Source organism: Centropristis striata, chromosome 20 (assembly GCF_030273125.1).
Source record: "Centropristis striata isolate RG_2023a ecotype Rhode Island chromosome 20, C.striata_1.0, whole genome shotgun sequence".
In the NCBI taxonomy this organism is placed as follows: domain Eukaryota; kingdom Metazoa; phylum Chordata; class Actinopteri; order Perciformes; family Serranidae; genus Centropristis; species Centropristis striata.
This window is the reverse complement of record NC_081536.1, coordinates 6745418-6766846: the sequence shown is the minus strand read 5'-3', so window position 1 is coordinate 6766846 and position 21429 is coordinate 6745418. Positions and strand designations below refer to the sequence as shown.

Genomic DNA, 21429 nt, shown 5'->3' with positions numbered 1-21429 from the left:
CTGGATATCACCTACAAGGCCATTTTGCACCTTATCAATGACTGAAAGGGCTGCTGTTATGATAATCCGGCCGGTTAAAGTGTGGCTTGTTATCATTGTTGAACCTGACGGTTCAAATGTTAGACTAAACACAACAAAGGACTAAGGTAGAACTTACTCAGAAACACTTTATTTTCTTGCCAATCATTGCACAAAAATCCCTACTTTCCATTGCATTTTCACTCATTCTTGAATCATTATGGCTGCTCTTCCTGGGCCCTGTAATACCTTCAGATCTGCCACAGTGGAACATGGCTCCATGGAAACACACCTATCAACACGCCATAGATTATGATGCCACACACATGTTGTTGTTTGGCCTTCAGTGTCAAAGGGTAGGCTGCAGAAGTTTCCTTTATTAATTGTTTGTGTGCAAGTGTGTGTGTGCTTAGCATGGCCGAGATAAAACCTGTCAAACAGTGGAGGTGACCCCAACAGGATATAGGGCATCCCGCACGTGTCGGGACAGGACCTTGGGGCAGTGCAGCAACTGTGTGATTTACTCTTCAAAGACAAGCTCATGATAGTATTTCATCTGCATCTTAACCCTCTTTAACCCACTAACAGGCTGTATATATGAAGGTGTCATAGGGTTGAGTGTTACACAGCAGCTCAAATAAACAGCCAGCATAGGTGACTCTTTGTGATGCTGTCGTTCACATAAATTGTAATGTCTAAATAGCAGTAGTTTTACTTGTGATTTACTATTGTCATCACAAATAAAACACATTGTGTGGTTGTAGGTCCCCTTTAGAACAATGCCATGCTATGTAGACAAAGTTTAAGAATAAAAAAAAAGACAAGCAAAGCACAGCAGCCTGTTGATTTAACAGAATAGGAGGTTATTTGTTCACAGTTTGTAAATGATTTTCTTTGCAGTGGCATAGACTTCTGAAACACTACAAGTTGTCTGTGTAAAAGAATGATCCAACTAATATGACAGTAAACACTTCACTTCAAAATCACAATCACTTGGGCTGTAAAACCCTGATTCCAAACAAGTTGGAAGGTTGTGTAAAATTTAAATAAATACAGAGTGTATCAAATTCAGAATAAAAAAACGTTTATTAGTTTGATATTTTCTATCGAACAGTTTTCAGTTTATTATGTCACAAATTATTAGAAAATTTATCACATTCTGACAACATCCCAACTTTAATGGAATTGAGCTTGTAGTTTATTAATGAGGTACTCTGACAGAAAGCATACCTTACCTACCTGCCACTAGGGATTAATATTAACAATTTTCTAGGCAATTAGACATTTTCAGTCCCAGGAGCACTAGCACATCTGGAAGTCCTGGGAAATCATATAACTTATGCCACTGTCAAAATGCATTGCTCATATTTCTCCTTGTTGCACTTAGTGTTACTTAAAGCTATGGGTTCCCAACTGGATTGCTATAGTGTATTATTTGCTGGTAAAAAATGTGTTTTGCTTTTTATGATGTATGATAATCAACATTATAATGAACATAACATAAACTCTGCATGCAGCCTGTAACTTTGCTGCAGATCCAAGGAGTATGAGATGCCAATGTTATTGTGATCTGTTTTTTGAGATCAGCCTCATGGAAGTTATATTTAACCATTTTTCAATTTATAAAACAAACAAAATTTGGCGAAGCCATTGTGTTAAACTGAGACACATTCAATTTTCTACAAAGAACACACTTTGCATCTTCATTGTTCAGTCTTTTGAAGTATTTTCACACAAAGCAGGTGGTAGACATTGTGTTGCATAATCCTAATTTAGATTGTAGAGCCTACAGTATATTTGTTTGGCCAAAAGGAAGTAACCATTAGGCTGACTTTTGCATCCCTGTCAACTCAAAGAATTGCATCCATGCGGGAGGATGTTAAGGATTTACCTATTTCTGTAGTGATATGTATTTTTGTACGCATCAGCCTATTTGGTTTACGTCTAGATCTTAAATACTTTTCTTATCACATACTGGAAAATTGCTTGGAAATCTATTCCAGGCAATATAGTTTCCTGGGATTAAACCCTCATAGCCACTCTGTGTTTGTCAGTATTTTCTATTGTGAGAGAGTCTCCTTTTAGTTGACTGACTGACCTTGAAGCTTCAGCTGCAGGTGAAGATTAGGGCTATAGAGGAAGTAACTTATTTTTCTAAAATGAATCTGCCAGCTATAGAGGAGCATTTGACAGCCCTTTAGACTTCCCCCTGTATATTAACCAGCTGTGTTCAAGGTCCTGAAACACAATTTAATGTCCTCTTCCTCATTTTTATAGCCAGTCAGGTTGAAAATAAGCTGTGCTGATAAAAGGGACTAAATTTGTGTTTGCTTAAGATTTGCAGGCCCAGTTTCTCTCTCCAACACCAAGTCCAACTACATTTTGTGCACAGGGGTTGCAATTTGAGATGCATGCTCCACTAGCGGCTGGCATCTCCCCCGTCTAATCTGAAACCAGGCTTCTGTCTCTGGGAGCCAGCTGTAGTTTGTGTCTCACCCTCTGCATGGGGCTTAGGTCTGGGCAACTGCAGGTCTTAATCCACTGTCCAGCCACTGCCCGGGAGGGGGCACAGATAGCTCGGTAAGACGAGGTGAGACAGTTGAGATTAAGGCAAAAGAAGTGGACGGGAATCTATCGATCTGTGATAACCGAGTCTATTGGATTTGTTTAAGAAATGTAAGCATCCAGACTGTTGAGTCTTGCTGGATTCTTAACAGTCTAGTAAACTGCTATCATTGGATCCTATCTGTAAGCTCTAGTCTTTTAATTCAATGTTTTAACTTTAAAGTGACAGTAAAAATAAAGGGCAAACGAGTTCATGCAATTACCAATTAATTGTGGCTACTTCCAGTAAATTACTTAATATTATTTATTAAGACAGCCACTGCCTGCCACTGCTGAGTGTCATTATGGTACAATCATTTGAAATGTTTTCCTCCCAAAGGTCAAGAAGACCAAACCAAAATAGTTTGCCACAGCTCAGCCCCAATCTTATACTGTTCTTCATATTATTATTATTATTGAAATGTCCAGAAATGTAGATGTTATTTACAAATTGCTGTCTAATTTTTGGTTTGCTGTACTATCACTACATGTCCCCTGTGAATTCACACAATACCTAAGTGCTTCTAAAATAATTAAATTTCACGTCTGGCCATTCTGATAAGGTGCTCTGCAGGAAGTTGTAGTGCGTGATGAGTTCCTGTGAGCTACATGGTTCTGAGGGACCAAAGTTCAATAGGAAGTGGAGAAAGGAAAAGGATGCAGATCATATCACTCTAAGAATGAGGATATGGCCAATGAAGCCACTGAAAACATGCCTACAACAGGACAGTTTCCAGATATATTGTTAACGTCAGTTTTTGTGTTTAGAAAGCAGAGGTGGTACTGATGAGTTTTCTCTGGCAATCAGTCTTTGTCACATAATTTGCATTGCTGTTGTTCCTGAAGGTCCTTTGCAGAATTTGTTGGCAATTAAATTCCTGGACACTTTAGATAATTTGCAGTGTTCCCAGGGTCTCTGTCATTCCCTCATTAGTTTAAGGACTGAGTTCATGTCTTTCTTCAACCGTTTTGGGACCAAGGTTTAGAAGATAATGAGCAGGCAGTGCATTGCTAGTAAGGACTGGCAATTGGGTGATTAGACACCCTCATTGAGTGTTGTTTGAAATAGCAACCAGTGTTGTTTTAGTGGGGGGAGCGGCATCACTCAGGCCTCATTCAGACTGGGACCCACTGCTGCTGTAGGGGGAGGAGCACTTTCACACATAGTGATACTTTGCTGATCGAGTAACAAAGTGACCCATCAAACACCAGGACGCCACATAAAGTCACACACCGTGACTTTCCCGCTTCCAACTACTGCCAGTCTATCAGACACCTATTACAACCCCTGTTTTTTCCCCTTCTGCGTCTATGATCCACTTCAGGCTCTTCCTTTTTGTGGTGACCAATAAAGCATTACCATTCCCTAATGTTGTGCTGAATTTCACACCCGGGCCGAGGTTATCCAAGAGCATGCGAGAAAGCCTCGTCCCAGGGGATGCAATCTTCATCTCTCTTGTTGCTCTTGTAGCATCCTCTTATCTGCACCCTTTCACGCGTCAGCATCCAAGGCCGATACCTTCCCTCCATGTTAACTTGCACAGTAGTTGACAGCTACTGCGGTGTGCTCTTTAGATATAGATACACCTTTTCATTACTTCTGGGAGACAGACTGCTGATGTTAGTGTCACTACCACTCATACAGCATCTTATGCAAGCAATAAACATTTGAAGTTTTTCCATTCCTAATGTGGCACTTTTCATCTTACAGAATGATCATAGGTACAGAATGACTAGTATGCAAACATAATGTGAAAACTCAGCTCTAAAAGATGATAAAGGTTCATAATATATAACTAGCTGAATTTGTGTCCAGCAGTCAATCTCAGGACCCATCGGCTATCGGCCTGGCAGTGATTTAGTCTCTGGGGGCAACAGCCAATATTTCTGGGTTTCAGTGTAGTCTGAGGATATCAGGGCCAAGTCTCAATCTGCTTTGTCTTTATTTACAGTCTGATTCCCAACTTCATCAATACTTTTTTGAGGTGTTTTAGGTTCAGATTGCATTTCTGCTAGACATGCAGGGTCGCAATTTTTCTTCATTCTCAGAACGCTAATTGACAACATACATATTGTTGTATCACTCACGTTCATAATAACACATTGACTATTAAATATCTTACATTTCTCTAAAACTACCTCACGTTATGGTCATTCTCTTACTCTTGCCCAAAAGAAAAAAATAAATGTGCTATAGGTTACTCCACTGATTGGTGCATCTCTATTTTTGCCTCATCTCTAGAAATAGGTACCTGAATAGGATTGCAGATAAATTTGACAAAGAATCTTATTGTCGTCAGACGGCAGCGGATCAGTTTCAAGGTTGCATTTTGGCCAATGTGTTCCGCCTCATTTTTTTTTTGACAAATGGACAGTTTACCTGCATGCAACCAAAGCCCACTCGAACATGATTAGTTAATACCACTCAGACTACAAACAAAAACCAGAATGAAACGGATACCAAAATCTTTGGTCTTCAGATTCTGCATTCATATGCAGATATCTGGTAATAGAGATTAAGAGCAATTGATGAGGAGCAACAATGGCCCTCTGGCATCCAACAGTTGTTGGACTGTTTGCACTGTGTGTCAGACTCTAATAAATGCACTCTAGAAAAATTTACTGTAAGGTTCAGTAAAAGTCTCTGACCAGTGTTCATGCAGTTTACATAAAACATAGTTTTATACATCTGTGACATTTGTAGAAAGCAGTTTCAGCAGTAGTCTTATAGCTAAAGTCCGTTTTATTGGGCAATCTTTGGATTTTGAAATGAGCCTTAATTGAAAATGACCACGTTTAACAGTAATGTTACAGCCAGCAATGAACGGCAGGTCCACTGACTAACGATGGTCCAATGGCGATGGGGGCTTGGGTGGTTGAAGGTATTCTGATAAAGTCCCATGCTGTAAGCTGGAGTGGATCACCTCCTGGGGGGGCAGGGGATGTAATGACTTCCCCAGCTGGCCCCCTGGGACGACGGCGCTCGTGCTCTGCACCTCTCCTGGCTGCTTTAAGCCACTACCATGTTTGTTTAGGGAAGATTAGCAACGTAAAACCCTTACAACATCCTGAACACGCAGCAAAGGGAGACGCAATGGAGAGGACAGCGGGAAAGAGGAATTGAGATTGATGGGTGGAGAGACAGTGGAGGAGAGAGTATAGTTTTGTGTTCAGCAAGAGGGTGGTTTAAGGCAAGAATGAAAAATGGAGAGAGATTAAAGGAAAAGGGAAGTACAATAAATGTAATTTCCAGCAAGTGGTTTCTACTGAATTGCTTTAACAGTACATTAGTGGTGTCTGACGGAGTCTTTGTTTGGACACATGCCAGTCAGTGGCCGGTCCATGCGTAGCACAAAGTGTCTTGTAAAACTATTCTTAAGGACCAAACTTGGCTTCCAAAGCCCTCAGTTATTCTCCATGATAGATATTTATAGACACTAAACTGGCTGGTGAATGCACCTGTCTGACTAAAACTGTCCTCTGGGTCGTGTAAAACTGTAAAGTGCATTTTTATCCACTAATCTGGACAGGTCTCTTGTTGCACTGTGGATATAAAGCAATGATGTGCATTTAGTACATTTACAGGAATATACTCACTGCCTGTGGGAATAAATCCTCCTTAAGGTATTAGTTGAACTCCGACAACCTTTGGGGTTGTGTTTTTGCACAGTATCATTCCAAGAAGCCCCGTTTTGGATTTTAATTGATTGATTCATTCAAAGATGGTGAGTGAAGAGAGTTGTGATACAGCTAAGCTGTGGTGCACCAGGTGTGTCACAGGTGTGTGTATTTAGCTGTGGCAGGAAACAGATGTGCAGTGATATCAACGGCTGCACAGGTCTGGGAGACTATCAGCACGGGCCAGCCTGCCGTCTCACTGCAGTGCTCCACTTCCTGTGGGCTTAAATCATGCCAGCTCATGATAAAAAGAGCAGAACTCTTTTTGGGAACCTGTGGTTCACTGATTATGAACCTCAGTGATTAAAGAAGGATGGTTAGAGTGTGGATGACATAGTAAATAACTGGGAGTCTTTAAGTAGTTAAGAATTCTAGGAAAAAAACAATAAAGGTGCCCCAGTAAACCAATACATTCTTGGCCAGTTTAGTGGCTCATTCATGTGATAACAGACAGAAAGATCTTTACTGTTGTCCTTCATAGGTTTTGTTGACTTTTAAGCTGTCAGTTTCATTATAATTTTGTCTACAGTTCTAATTTGATTAAAAAAAACTGTTTTGTTTTTTCTTTTCACAGCCCCTGTCCAGAGCAAGGAATGGGTGATGAATTTAACCTCATGGATCATTCAGACCTGTATATCTTAGACTTCAGTAAGTATCCTTGGCTTTATCCATTGAAATCTTGTTTGCTTAAAGAAATACTCAATGATAATTTGAATATTAGTTACTCATCCAGTGATGAGTACCTGATTTGTGAACAAAACTTTCTTGCATTCTCTGAATGAAGAAAATTCTTGATGAACTGTAGTAAATGGGACCCATATTCAACAACACCAAAAATATATAAAAGCGTCTGTTTACAAAAACTCACACTTTTTCCAGTCCTTTGCAGGCGACTAGCTCATGGAGTAGCATGTCTGCGCAAATTTTAAGTGGAAGTGTTTTATATAGAAAGGTTTTAATAAAATGAATGGGTTTTAGTTAGTTTTCTTTACAAAGTCAAGGTAACATGGAAATAAACTTGTCACAAATGATCATTTGGGGGTTTAAGTATTTATTTAAGATGTGCCATTTTGCATTTATTCAATCAGATACATAAATCCCCATATACGACCCTAAGTTGCCATTGTAATGGGGTCGAATGATGAAAAAAATATCTAATTGTGATATTATTGCAGTATTGCAACTGCGATATGATTGAGGATATAGTAGTGACTGATACAATACCTTCCTTACACCACTTCATGTCTCACCTGGACTAGTTTGCCTGGACTTGGCCCTGCTTTGTGTCACATGGGGTACTTCCGTCTCATAAGAGGACCAAATATGGTCATGTCCTGCCTGCTCTGGGGTAGCCTGAAATGCTGTCAGGTCACTGTTTGTGTAGGTGGGTTTTACACAGGGACACAGGGACCGTATGGGACTGGCAGTACCTAGTGGCATCCCCTGTGGCATACGCCTCCACGTGCCAGTCGCGTGTGCCTTCACACTGTTTATCACTGAACATATGGTGGAGCAGTCATGACGGTGATAATAATTCAGAGGAAGTTTGATAAAGATTATTTGTGTACTAAGATGATTAAACACTGACATCATCATTTTCCTCACATCCTCATGAACACTGTTTTTCTATGATATGGACAACATGGTGGTTTTTACATCATGGAGAGGAAATCAAACCTCTTTTCATCTGCAGATTCTCAGACCTGACCCGCCTGCATTCATTTAGAATTCCCACAGCTGAAATGGATATTTTGAACATGATAAGTGTCTCTGATCAGTTGATGACTCATTAAACTCTTTCTTCTTTTCAGGCCCTAATTTGAAGACGTTATGCAAAATAGCTGTTATCCAGTACAGTCTGGAGCAGTCAGGACTCCCACATGATATCAGGTCAGACCTCTCCTCAAACATTAGCGCTGCTTGGTCATAGAACTGACATATTGTTGTTCATGCTGTTTGTACTATGCTCGTCATTGTTGCTCTCTCAATAATGAGGCTGTTTTTGAAGGAGGCATATTATGACTCATTATCCTTCATTAAGCCAGTGGTCAATTTTTTTCAGGCTTTTATCCAACTTTAAATAAAAGCCTACATGTAAAATTTGAATGTAATTATATGATTCGCTAACTAATAGCGTAAAGGTTTGCATGGAAAACTCAGACATTCAAGGTGAAACATCAGATGTTAAAGGCATACTTAGCAATTTACATAAAGCCAAATTTTAACCAGCTTTGTGTCACCGTAATTTCAACAGTGAGTGCAGATGAAGAGTGTTTAGCTTCCCTCCATGTTGGCTGCAGGTTGCTTGCGCCTGTCTCCTTTCCACCCTCCGCTAGCAGAAATTTACCGGATGATGCATTTTGTGTCTTTGGTGATGAGAAATGCATCACCCAGAAAACTACAGTGAGGCAAAACAGTCATAATTTACAAAGTATCTTGGTAAACGATAAACTTCTTGTCCTCACAAACCCAACACCTGCAAAGTGAAGATGTCTTGTACTCACAGTACAATTTCAATTCTCATGAAGTTAGTCAAATTATTTGTCTATCAAATAAATAATGTTATTTGTTTATCAAATCCAGTGTTTTTGGGCTTAATGATGCCCTGATCTTCATATTAAAATATTAAAGAATTAAGCAAGTTCTAAACCTTTTTTTCCAAACTGAAGCGCATAAAGTGAAATAACAGCTTTGCAATATTTAACATCCTTGGATCCCAAAATGCTGTATAATAATCTCTTAAACAAGCTGCTACTTTAGACAACCAGTCTTTACATTATCTATTACTTTGTTTTGCAATTAAGTTAATAGCACTAATGGTTCTGTTTCATCACTGCCAGACAATAGTGATCACTGACTGTAGCTTATGCTTAGAAATTGTTTTCAGCCGTCTTTACTTCGTATCTTTAATTTGTGCAGTAGATCTCTACTTTCCCTATGACCAGATTGGCACCCACTTACTCATATTTTAGGGTCATGGTAAACATGTAGATCTTTGATAGGACTTAAATATGAATTTCTCTTGTTCCTGCTTTGTGATTTATTTTTTTGCCAGATAGAATACAAACACATACAGCCACAAAACAACTTGGTTTCTGTGAAGCCTGTGAAATACAGTGAAATAATGGACTGATTAAATAAATGCAGAAACCAAACCTTCTTAATAATACATAATTTTCCCTTCCCATTGACAAGTTAAATGAAAATCAGTTTTGACACATCATTTGCAAGGGAGATTTAAAAGTTTGAGAGCATTGTTTTGATTTGTTGTGATGTTGTAATCACAGAGTAGGAAAGTTATAAGAACTCTGTCAAAGCTAGATTAACATGGAGAGACAAACTGCAGTGTTTTATGCAAATACTGTCGGCCAAACTCTGTTATTTTTCCAAGTATAGAATGTAATATTTTGCCTCGTAGGGAATAATAGTCTCACGATTATTCAATTTCAAGTTTATAACTGTTTCTAAAATAACCTTAATGAATAAACTCATTAAAACAAGTGCATCTGAAATGGATGGGTTGCACTAATGTGATTTTATTCTTTTTTCTAAACACATGACCCATGGAACTTGATACTAATTACTCCTCATTTCTCCAGCACTGTCACTGCCACCTTGCACACTCCCCACTTTGCAGTTGTGTTTCTAACCCTTCGAGGGTTTTCAGTGGGGTCACAAGACTCTGCTTAACTCCCCTTTGCCCCTCGCTGGCATCTCCAGCTCCAGTGCCAATCTCCCCTCTTAAACACACACGCGCACAACAGAAAAACGAACAAAGCAATTGAGAGGGAGTGAGTGTGAAACCAGAGCCAGTGATAACAATCTGGAGCTCAACCTCTGACCTGTCAGCAGGTCAGCACTAGACCCTGTTGTCAGCCCCTGCTCCTGGTTCTCGTGTTACAGCGGGGCCTTCCTTCATCCTCGCCCACGTCCTAGCCCTTAACTCGCACAAAAGGGGGGAGAGCGAATGTCACACAGTTGCTTGATTGACTGTCATTGTAGTGGTATTTTAACAACTTAGATATTTCAAACCATAATAGTCTGTTTTCAAGCATCAGGATTGTGAGGTAAAGACATCAGTTTTAAACTCTGCAGTACATTCCAAACAAATATACCCATAGTGGTACAGCCATCTTAATCAAATTTTACAACCCTAACTGAAATAAAAACACAATGCATCAAATTCAGAATTCGGAGTGTATATCTACAAAACAAAAATGTATGAGTTTGAAGATAATGTATACTGTTGCAGAGTTTTTAATTGACTATATTTTACAAAGGCTGAGCAAATTATTCTTAATTCATGTTTGTGGAGCTAGCTCGAGCTTCAAATCACAGTCTGTTATCCCAACAAGCTTTACAGGCCCACAGGTTTAGAACAGTAATCAGTAAAGCATCAGGATCATCATCGGGATGATTGAAATAAACGAAGCTTTTAAATATGCCCATGTTGGTCTAATGAGATGGACTAGTGGGAAAGGACCGTGAGGGGAGAGTTGCAGGAGGAGGGCTGCACTTTCAAATTTTGATGCTTTTTTTTTTTTTTTTTTTTTTTTGCCTTTTCCAGAAACTTCCTACCCCAATCTGATTAATAGCTTATATTTATACAAGATCATTGGTTATTACTAGAGCATGACCAATATATCCATTGACTGATACTATCAGATGATATCGTCCTATCAAAGGCATATCCATATCTGTTTGTGTAGTGTCCAATATGTGCCATTATGAAAACTTTTTTACACAATATTTAATGAAGAAAATGTTAAGATTTACAATGTTGTTGTTTTTTAAAAATGCATCAATTCACTGGCACTGAAAAGTAATGATGTTTATTTAATGATTTATTTCATTCCTGTTTATTCTTTATTTTGTCAGTTATGTATAAAATTGACTGACAATGTAATACATTGTACAATGTATAATAATGGTAAATATTATTTAATAAAGTTTTATGTTAATAGCTGTCTGGGTACCTTTGCAGAGTGGTGAAAAAAATCAGTGCACAATCCACATAAAAAAAGTCTATTTTCATTCCAGCTCAAAAAATGATTCTATTGGCCACCAATAACGGTTATCGATGAATTTTCCTCCTCTAAAATCAGTATCGCCCTCTGTCTTTAGACTCACATATCAGTCGGGCTTCAATAACTATGGTAACACATGCATTTTAGCAAATGTGCAAAAATTTGAGAAGGACTTAAAACCTTAGGTATACTTTGTCTCCTAACCCTCCTAATTTAGCAGGTCGACATTCATTTTTTATTTATTTTTTATTTAACCTTTATTTAACCAGGGAATATCCCATTGAGATTTAGAACCTCTTTTTCAAGGGAGCCCTGGCCAAGAGGCAGCAAACACAGAATACAGTTACATATTTACATAACATACAGACCTTAAACACGTCATGAGAGACAAGTGCATGTTATGGAATTGGCCTCAATAACTCTTAGTTTGGATTTAAAAGTGCTTAAAGAAACAAATTCAGTTAATTTCCATTCTTTCTGGTGCATATTCCATGCATAAGGTGCAGAGTAAACAAATGCCCTTTTACCCAACTCCGTACGAGCATAAGGGACAGCAAGCAACAATTGATCTTGTGAACGAAGAGAATAAGATCCAACATTTCTCACAGTAATCAAGCTGCAAATGTACGAAGGCAGCAGTCCCAATATTGCCTTATAAAGGAAAGTATACCAATGACTAGCCCTTCGAGTGGCCAGAGCACTATTAACTATCCTACTGTAACATAACAGGACAAAATGCCTGTTTTTGTTGTTTTCTACAGTTCTACAATGTTCTACCATGTGAACACAAACCAGATAATAACTAAAAGACCAAACTTATGTCATTTTGTTTCTTTGGTCTGGACTGAATATGTGAAGGTATCCTCAGATTCTTGACTCTGATTCTTCCTGTTCTACACTACAGGTGGGAACTGGCAGCCATGACAACCAACAGCAACATCAGCAGGCCCATCTTCTCCTCCCATGGCTAACGCCTCTGAATGTGAAGCAGAACCAGGACTCCTTGCTCTGTTCCAGGAAACTGAGCTTTTATCTTTCTAATCAACTGAGCTCCGACGGACTGTTTTTCTTTTGTAGAGTTTGAATCTGTATGGGATTTATTTTCCACATTCTTCAAGTGAAAACTGACCAAAACATCCTGCATTAAGACTTCCTTGGACACCCCGAGCACTCTCATGTCTGAGGATATTTTAACCCCTGAGACACTGGTTAAACGTGACAGAAATAATTGACCTGTTCACCTTTTTGTCTTCTTTCTAGCCTCTCTAGAAATCCAATCAGCCTATGATAATCATAGACTTCTAATTTTAAGCACAGGAAGAGACAAGAACTTCAGCCAAAGGTCTTGAGAGCTAACCTCTTTGTTGAGGACGTCGTCGTGATGTCACACTCAGTAGATCTCCCCTAAGAGACAAGTACGACCCTCTGTTGCAGAAGAGACTGAGATGGTCGTGAGTTTGTATATCTTGCAACTTGGTCATAAAACCATGTAAACTACCATGTCCATGCGGGAAATGAAGGTGTGTACACTGTATATGGAGTGGACAAGGCTAACTTATTACTTTGGTGTTAAATGCAAGGAGAGAGAGTATTGGGTATGTGGTGTTTTGCTTGTGAAAGGTTCCGTTGACTGACTTTCTAAGCTGATCTTTTTCCCTACTTAATCATAAGTTGGCAAACACCTTTCTGCTCTTAAGCACCTCAAAGGTGATTTGCAGGGCGACTGAAGCAAGCAGTCTGTAAAATAATCAAGTCCATCTACCTCCCTCAACAGCACCTATCATTGGCTTTTCAGTGAGACTTCCCATTCATTACAGATCTACTTTCCCCCAGAAAAAAACAACCTTTTCACAGGGAAGTTTGTATTGAAGGTTGTCTTCTTCCAACAGATGTTGTGGTGTCACTGGGAGAGTGAAACTCACCTGCCACACCACCACCCCTCACTCTGTTTGTTTTTCAGTGCCAAATGTAGAAGGGAATCATGATGCAAATATATACTGTGTATGTGTGTAAGCTCATGGTCCCGTCTACACATAATCCCAGCCCACCTGCTTCAGTTTGCCTGTTGTTGTGGGGGAGATGATCACTAATATGCATAATGTAGTTGTTCCTCTTCTAGACAATCCTACAGCGATCAGAGACTCTCCACGTGCTCACGTGTGTTTGTGTACGACTATGAGCAAAGCTAAACCTGAGCAGATGTTATTAATGCATAAGGGCTGTTATTAGATTACACACTCACCACACAGCTGGAAAATGACTTGGAATAGCTCAAATCGAAAATGTTTATTCAGGTCGTGTGGTTTTATTCTCATTACAAGATTTAGAACAAACCTTTGAAAACACAGGAGTGGTGGTAATCTTTTTTTTTTAAGCTTTTATCTCCAACCACTTTAGTTAAAGGATAAAGTTGGTGATACTCTATATTTTTGATGTAGTCAACAAATCCCATAAAAAGACCAAAACCTGCAGTGTGTAAGTCTGTCTGTCTGTCAAGTCTGTCTCTTGATGGAAGCTAAGCAATGTACTGCTGTGTATGGAGGCACGAGCAAAAATGTATTTTAGCCACAAATCTGTCACTTTAAGTGAACACTATATTCAGAATATTGTCTTGGACCTTATCTATTTACTCAGATTTTTACTCAGAAAACAGATTTTCTACACTGCAGAAAACGGGAGTTGCTGATCTAGCACTGCCTCAATCATTTAATTTGTTTGTTGTTATTGTGTGACTTAAAGGGTTAGTTTAGATTCATCAAAATCACACAATAATACAAAATAACCATTGCTTTAGGTGGTCAAAATACATTTTGCTGCTGCCCCTGTCCACAGCAGTACATTGCTTATCTACTGTTGTCTGCTTCTCTAAACTGGGGTCTTGCTGACTGCCACCTACTGTAGCAATTACACTATGGATAAGTACCTCAAACTACCCCACTTCAATAAATCAAACTATCCCTTTAACAGTTTTTGGACAACAATGAAAGTCTATGAAGTAAGATGGCTTTTGACAGACAGCAGTTGCATACAAATAATTGTTCACATTTATGGGATTTGTTGACAAAAATTAAAATACACAATATCACCAGACTTATCCTTCAAATGTTATAAATAAGAATAATTAGTACAACGGCATGACATTTAAGTGAATGGCTCGGTGAGGATGAATATTCAGGCAGAAGAGTTTTATTTATACTGCCTATTTATTTGGATGTAAATAGGAACTGTGTTACCACACACTTGTGAGCTGCATCAGTGCTTCCAGTCCTGGTCTTTGGGAACATTTGTGCTGTTGATTTCTGTCTGACCAGATAGTTGCATTGAATCGGTATCAGTCCGTCTCTGATTAGCTGGTTGGAATTGAACCCTGCAGGGCTCTTGGTCCCAAACATCTGGACTGGATAACACTGACCTACATGGTAAATGTTTACAATTCTGTGTATTTCATGTAAAGCAGTGTAAACAATCTTTAAAGCAGGATGAAGTCACCAGATAACTGCACTAAAGCCAATCGTGGCATGTCAGGCCTTACAGAGAGGAGACATATGGATGCTGCTCTCTGCCTACGTAGAGTTCAAGAGTTTGAGACATTCGTCTGCCCAAACCAAGTCCTAGTTTTATTTATAGACCGGTGGTGCCAATGTGACTCAGTCTTATGCTCTGTACACTGCACATGGACATATCACACACTTGATATTCCTCAGTACCCCAGTTTAACGTGGACGATACAATAGCTAATGCAGCGAAACCACACAAAAACAAACTACTGGTGAACAAATCAAACTGTTTATGTGACACCAAATGGCCGTCGGCAAAACTGATATTTGTTTCTTTTTTTTCTAATGTGTGGTGTGGAAGTCATATTTAGTTCAGGATTTAGTCCTTGTTGCGTATGAAGATTATGGGTGGTGGTATTTTCAGTCAAGAACTTTTCAGGACATGAAGTAACTATTCAGTAATGTAGACACTATGGTCAGAAATAAAATATCTGCACAACAAAGTTCCTCAGTGCTGGTCACTCACTTACCTCCAGGAAGGCAATGCTAATAACAAGTGATTTTTGCCTAATTATATTGGCATTACATTTTTAAAGGCAGTTTCTGTTATTTCTCATTCAACTGTGTGAGGAGGCTTTAGCAAATAGTTGATCAAACTTGGCGGAGTGTCTTGCGTTATCAAAATTGCCAACTTAGAAAAAACTGCTTCTGCTAAGAATTGCATCATTAAATAATAGCGCACACACATTATTAAGTTATTTGCCAAGTAGGAGTATGTGACCGAAGTGATTTCATGCCAAGAAGTGTATTCTATCTTTAGGGCTTCAGTATGTGGTTGAATAAATCATAAATAACAAAGAATGTTTGGAGAAAAAAAAACAGAACAAAGTGTGGAGTGTATTTGGATTCATTTTACAACTGTGCTGGCCTATATGCTTATTGTTTTTATTTTGTTTTATATTTGACATGTTTTTAAGAGGGGACTGGTTAAGGTTGGTCAGGACTTCCTGTGCAATATACTTTATTACTGTATCAATAATAAATCTGAGACAATTTGAGTTGTTAACATTTGTATCCATTTGATATGTTGTTTATTCAGAACTCGTTGAGCTTCATGATTTCTTAAGCTGTTTGTTCAAGACTGAACCAACCGACATGTCAGTCAGTGTTGTTATCATTTGCACTGATGATGTGTCAAAGTCAAGGTTGGAAAGGAAATATTACACATATTGTGCCATTGGAAATATCCTCCCTACACCGCGGGGTGTCAAACTGCTGGCCCAGCCATGTTTGGCCAGAGAAACAATTAATATAGTTCTCTACACAGCAGCCGCAAGACCATGGGGCTTGTCTTGTTTTCACCTTGTCAGCTAATGCAAAGTGTTAGTTTTAGTTTTTTTGTAATGGGCTGTGTTGGTGCCAGATTCAATGAGTTCATAATAAATGTTTCCTTTGTTTCCTTTGGTTTATCCATCTCAGCCCCAATAAGGTTATTAACTCTTACAGTTCCAGGTGTTTTGAATTTTGGTTTGAGTGTAGACATCCCAGTCTCAGTAAACATATTTACCATGTGTTGCATGTTCAAATAGAAACACTGAAAAAAGTTGACAAAAACTAAGGACATTTTCACGATAATTTTAGTTAGTTTTGTAACCACACAATACAGTTTCAAACACATAGCCCATTACAAAAAAACTAAAACTAACACTAAAACTAATAAAAACTAAACTAAAACTAAGCATTTTCAAAAAATAAAAACTAAACTAAAACTAGAAAACTCAATCTAAAAACTAACTAAAACTAACTGAATTTGAAAACAAAAATTCACAACGAAATTAAAACTAAAACTAATGAAAAATCCAAAACTATTATAACCTTGATGCAAAGTGCCAAAAACTGCAGTTCCTCAAATGGCCATTTGAGGCTGGCTCCAAAACTGAAGGCTGTTCTCATAAACGGAAATATAATGCACTGAATGTCATGATGTATTTAGCGACCATTATTGTTGCGTAGGATAAAATACAAACTGCGTCACATTCTGTATGATTCCCTATAGAAATCATATGAGCCTGTTCATGAGATCATGTTAAAAAAGCGACTTAGTCCCCATAGACCCCCATGTTAAATTTGCCATCTTTACAGTTCTGGTCTCTGTAGCTAATGGTCCCCTTCATAACAACTGTACATGGGGTGATTTTTTAATATAACTCTTAAAAATGATAAATTATACACGGTCGCCCATAAAGTTGAAATAATTGTGTTTTCAGAGACAATCCTCTGTTAATTATAGTTTCATTTTCATTGTGACATGTTTGGAAGAGATTGATTAATAAAGTTTTGAGAAGATATAATTCACTTTATCCATCCATAATAAATCATAGTTTCACAATAATTTCATGGAAAGAGGTAAAAAATATTTTATTTCAACTTTATGGACGACCGTGTTTAAGGGCTGAAAGTAATGCATAATTAACAGAATGGCTGCTTTGAGTGACTTGTGGGTCACTCAAATTTCAGCATAACACATCTCAATACTAATCGGTTAAAAGTTGACTTTGTGATGCAATTAGGCATATTGAATAAATTTTGCATTGTTAACCGTTTCCCCAAACTTACTTCTCTTAACCCTCCTGTTATGTTCTTTTTTTTCAGAAACAGCAATAACCAGGGCATGTTTAGTTATCCAAAAGTGTCAGAAACTAAAAAATCCCAATAAACATTGTTTATATTTCATTATTAACTCCATTACTAACCATTTCAATCAATATTTAGTGCAATGGTGTTCTTTACCTCTCACAGATCATAATTCAATGAAGATAATTCACTTTTTTTTCATAAGAAATGCATGTTAAAACTTGTTTTTAAATGTGCATTGGAAAGAGCTACATATAAAATACAGTGGTTTTACATGACTGATTTAAAAAAATATATTTTACATACAGTACAGGCCAAAAGTTTGGACACACCTTCTCATTCAATGCGTTTCCTTTATTTTCATGACTATTGACATTGTAAATTCATCAGAACTATTAATGAACACATGTGGAATTATGTACTTAACAAAAAAGTGTGAAATAACTGAAAACATGTCTTATATTCTAGTAAGCAAAGTGGTTACTGGTAGTGGTTACTTTGAGGATTCTAAAATACAAGACATGTTTTCAGTTATTTCACACTTTTTTTGTTAAGTACATAATTCCATATGTGTTCATTCATAGTTTTGATGCCTTCAGTGAGAATCTACAATGTAAATAGTCATGAAAATAAAGAACCACGCATTGAATGAGAAGGTGTGTCCAAACTTTTGGCCTGTACTGTATATTACATTTATATTTTTTCCATTTTTTATTGTAGAGCAAGGCTGCAAACTCAGAAGTCAAAATAAAATGACCCAGTAAACTCCTGAATGATGATGAACCATGACAAGAACCATATAAATGTTCCTCATCAGTGGCAGACTTCAGTGGATGCGAACAAGCCAGATGCTCTTTATCTATGGAGTGCAGTCTCGTCTTGAATCTACTGTATGTGGCGCTTTATAGTTTCCAGGTCTTTGAACCTGCAGTTCCCCAGTTTCTGCTTCCTGCTGAAGTCCAGAGAGCTGAATCTGCCCCAGCCGGCCTGTCTGATAGCCCTCATCGTCTCCTTCAGTGGGTACTCTGAAGCCATGGTGCCACCAGACCCCCCCTCCCTTTCCACTGTCAGACTATTTAATGGGACGCGTGCGGCTGCTTTGGGGGGTCCCATCATTAGAAAGTGTCTCACCCTGAACCCCAGCTCCTCTGCTACCAGTTTGTTCCTGTCTGTCACCAGCCCCGTGCTATAAAGCCAGTGTTATCTGCAGTGTTAAGTGCAGGCCACAGACGGAGGGTCAGCTTAAAATGAGGTAGCAGAGACACCCTGTCCCGCCTGGCCCCTGCCGCACACAGGAAGCGGGGCTGCGCTGGGTCCCTCTGTCTGGCCCCGGAGCCTCTCCTCCACCAGCAACGCAGGCGCTAATGCAAGGAGACACTCGGCTAAATGACTCTCTAATTTCCCCTCAGGACTCACACGATCCCACTGGCCCTTGAGAATCAGACTGAGGATTTGTTCAGAGTGATTTGTTTTGTCTTGTCCCCCCTATCCCTGTGCAATTCCCTCACTCAAGTTCTAGTTCTCTGCTCCAGGCGTTGCTGAGGCCACTAAATTGGGGGATTTTAGAAAAGAGGCATTAAAGGAGCAAGAGCCCTTAGAGGATAGAAGCTGCGGCTGCAGAACTTGTGCAAAGATGATGGAAAAGAAAGCAACAAGTCACCATTTCTCAACACTGAGGAACAATCTGCAGCCTTCCGTTGCCTCATTCATGTTGTGTGATGCCCATAATCCATTCATCTGCTAAGAGAACTAATTTTGTGTGGATGAACGACTCTCTCAGCCTCTCAGTGCGTCATGTTTGCAGACCTGTAGCTTAATTCCTTCCAACATGGGTTTAATTGAGTGACTAACACACAGGCAGTTAAAGCCCTTTGAAGACAAACTGCCATAGCTGACTGCCTCACAAATCTGTTGAGAAATTAAACAATGATGCATCAAGCTGGTTTTCTGCTGAGATTTGAATGATAATGACATTGCAGTTTAAACTGACGCTGAGCTCAGGCTGTTGTTTTTAACTTCAGCGCATCACAAAAAATAACTCACGCAGGTATATTATTATATTCTAATGTCTCGATCGTGATCCTGTGAGAACACTTCAGCTGTTATATTTAGTTTATTTTCTATTGGTTAAAGTGTTCACATTACTTATTCTGTTTCATAGCAATGGTTGGTTCAAATAATCAAACGTAATGTTCTGTTTGGGGTCCCGAAGACCCCATGCCCTGTTTAAAAACTCCAAAAAATGCTTGGCATCCTTTTATCACTTCAGTACTTCATGAATTTTGAAACTTTTAAACAGCAGCAAAAATATTACTTCTGTTTGGAGACTCCAACTTTAAAACTTAGTTACATACAGTGGCTTTTCATTATGCTTCATGTCTGTAATTAAAAAAAAAATGTCCTAAGAGATTGTTCATAAAACATCTTAAATAGAATAATTGACTCTAAAGTCACAATAAGATAGCATGCTGTACTCTTTGTTTGTGAATTACTTTTGTTTGCAGGTAATAATAATGTGGTCGTCAAAACACTTATTTCTACTTATTTTATATATACAGGAAAAAAATATTAGACCATTGCTTTCTTGTTCATTTACAACAAAAGGTACATTTGTTTGGACAAATCTATTGATAAGAACAAAAATAGCTCATAAGAGTTTAATTTAGGAACTGATATCTCGCCATTTTCCATGGATTTCTTGATGATGATTTTGCTTATTATCAAGAAAACTATGGAAAACGGCTAGATATCAGTTCCTAAATTAAACTCTTATGAGCTATTTTTGTTATTATCAATAGATTTGTCAAAACAAATGTACCTTTCGTTGTACCAGGCGTTAAAATGAACAAGAAATTAAAGAAAATTAAGTTGGTCTAATAATTTTTTCCATGACTGTGTCTATATAAAAGACTTATTTCTAGTATGTGATTTGTCACCTTCACAAAGGGCAAGCTCTGTGGCAAAAAGAAGAGTTAATACTAAAACACTTACATGTTTGGTTTTAATGAGGTCAGAATAAGAGAAAAAATATATATTAAAGGAAAGTTTATTATTCATTATTTTACACAGCAGCAGTGGCTGTGAACATAAGAGTTTAATCAAGCACTCACGTAGCCTACAGTATTGAGATAGCTGAATTTTATTTGAATATTGAATACTACCTGATACTTCTACTCAGCTTGACTACTTTAATATTTTACATCAGCAACACAGGATGAGTTTATAAAATACAACATATTGTTAAAGATAACTAACAGGCTTTGTAACCCACATCATGTTCCACATGTCTATGAGTTGTTATCAGTTACATCAAAGACCGATTTCCCCCCTTAACTTCTCATATTGTTTCATTTTAACTGTTCAAATCACACACACACACACACACACACACACACACACAGAAAGTTTAGAGAAAACTTCATCCTAATCATCTCACAACCCCTCAGGGTCAGATTGTTTTAGAACGAGTGAAATGAACTAAGTTAGTTTATTAAGCTGCTTCAAAATGCTGCTTACACATTGATGCACAGTGCAATTTGTTTTATTCGTCACAGGGGCCATTTTTTATCAAAGGCTACAGTTGATTGGCCTGTAAATCAGTATTTAGTTATTATCTAATTCAGAGGTTCCATCTTTTTTTCAGCCAAGGACCCCTTACAGAACATATACCAGCAATCCCCAATGTGTGTGGCTTGGGATAATTTGACTGAGCCTTTTTTTCTTCAACATGTACCTTGTGCCTGTTGGGAGTATTTAATACACAAGAAAAAACACATTTGGAAGTACCTCACCCAGTTTTATAATGTTCAAAACCATATGAGGTGCTGGTCTTGTTTGCTCTGTGATACTAGATAAATCATGTTTATGTTCCAACAATGAAGTAGCTTCAACAAAGGAGAGAATAGGATCCCTCTAATAATGATCTTGATTTTCTCCAAGTATAGCAAGGACATAGAATAAGTATTTCAATT

General features: G+C 38.3%; 1 protein-coding gene across 1 annotated transcript in view; it reads left to right on the top strand.

The window, feature by feature from the left end:
• Nucleotides 1–15327, top strand: part of klhdc3 (kelch domain containing 3) — a 32211-nt gene extending 16884 nt beyond the window's left edge. The window contains exons 9-11 of the mRNA XM_059359242.1: nucleotides 6875–6948; nucleotides 8112–8190; nucleotides 12232–15327. Coding sequence (XP_059215225.1) covers nucleotides 6875–6948; nucleotides 8112–8190; nucleotides 12232–12298 — 220 coding nt within the window. The 3' untranslated portion in view covers nucleotides 12299–15327. The remainder of the gene's footprint in view (nucleotides 1–6874; nucleotides 6949–8111; nucleotides 8191–12231) is intronic.
• Nucleotides 15328–21429: the final 6102 nt, after the last annotated feature.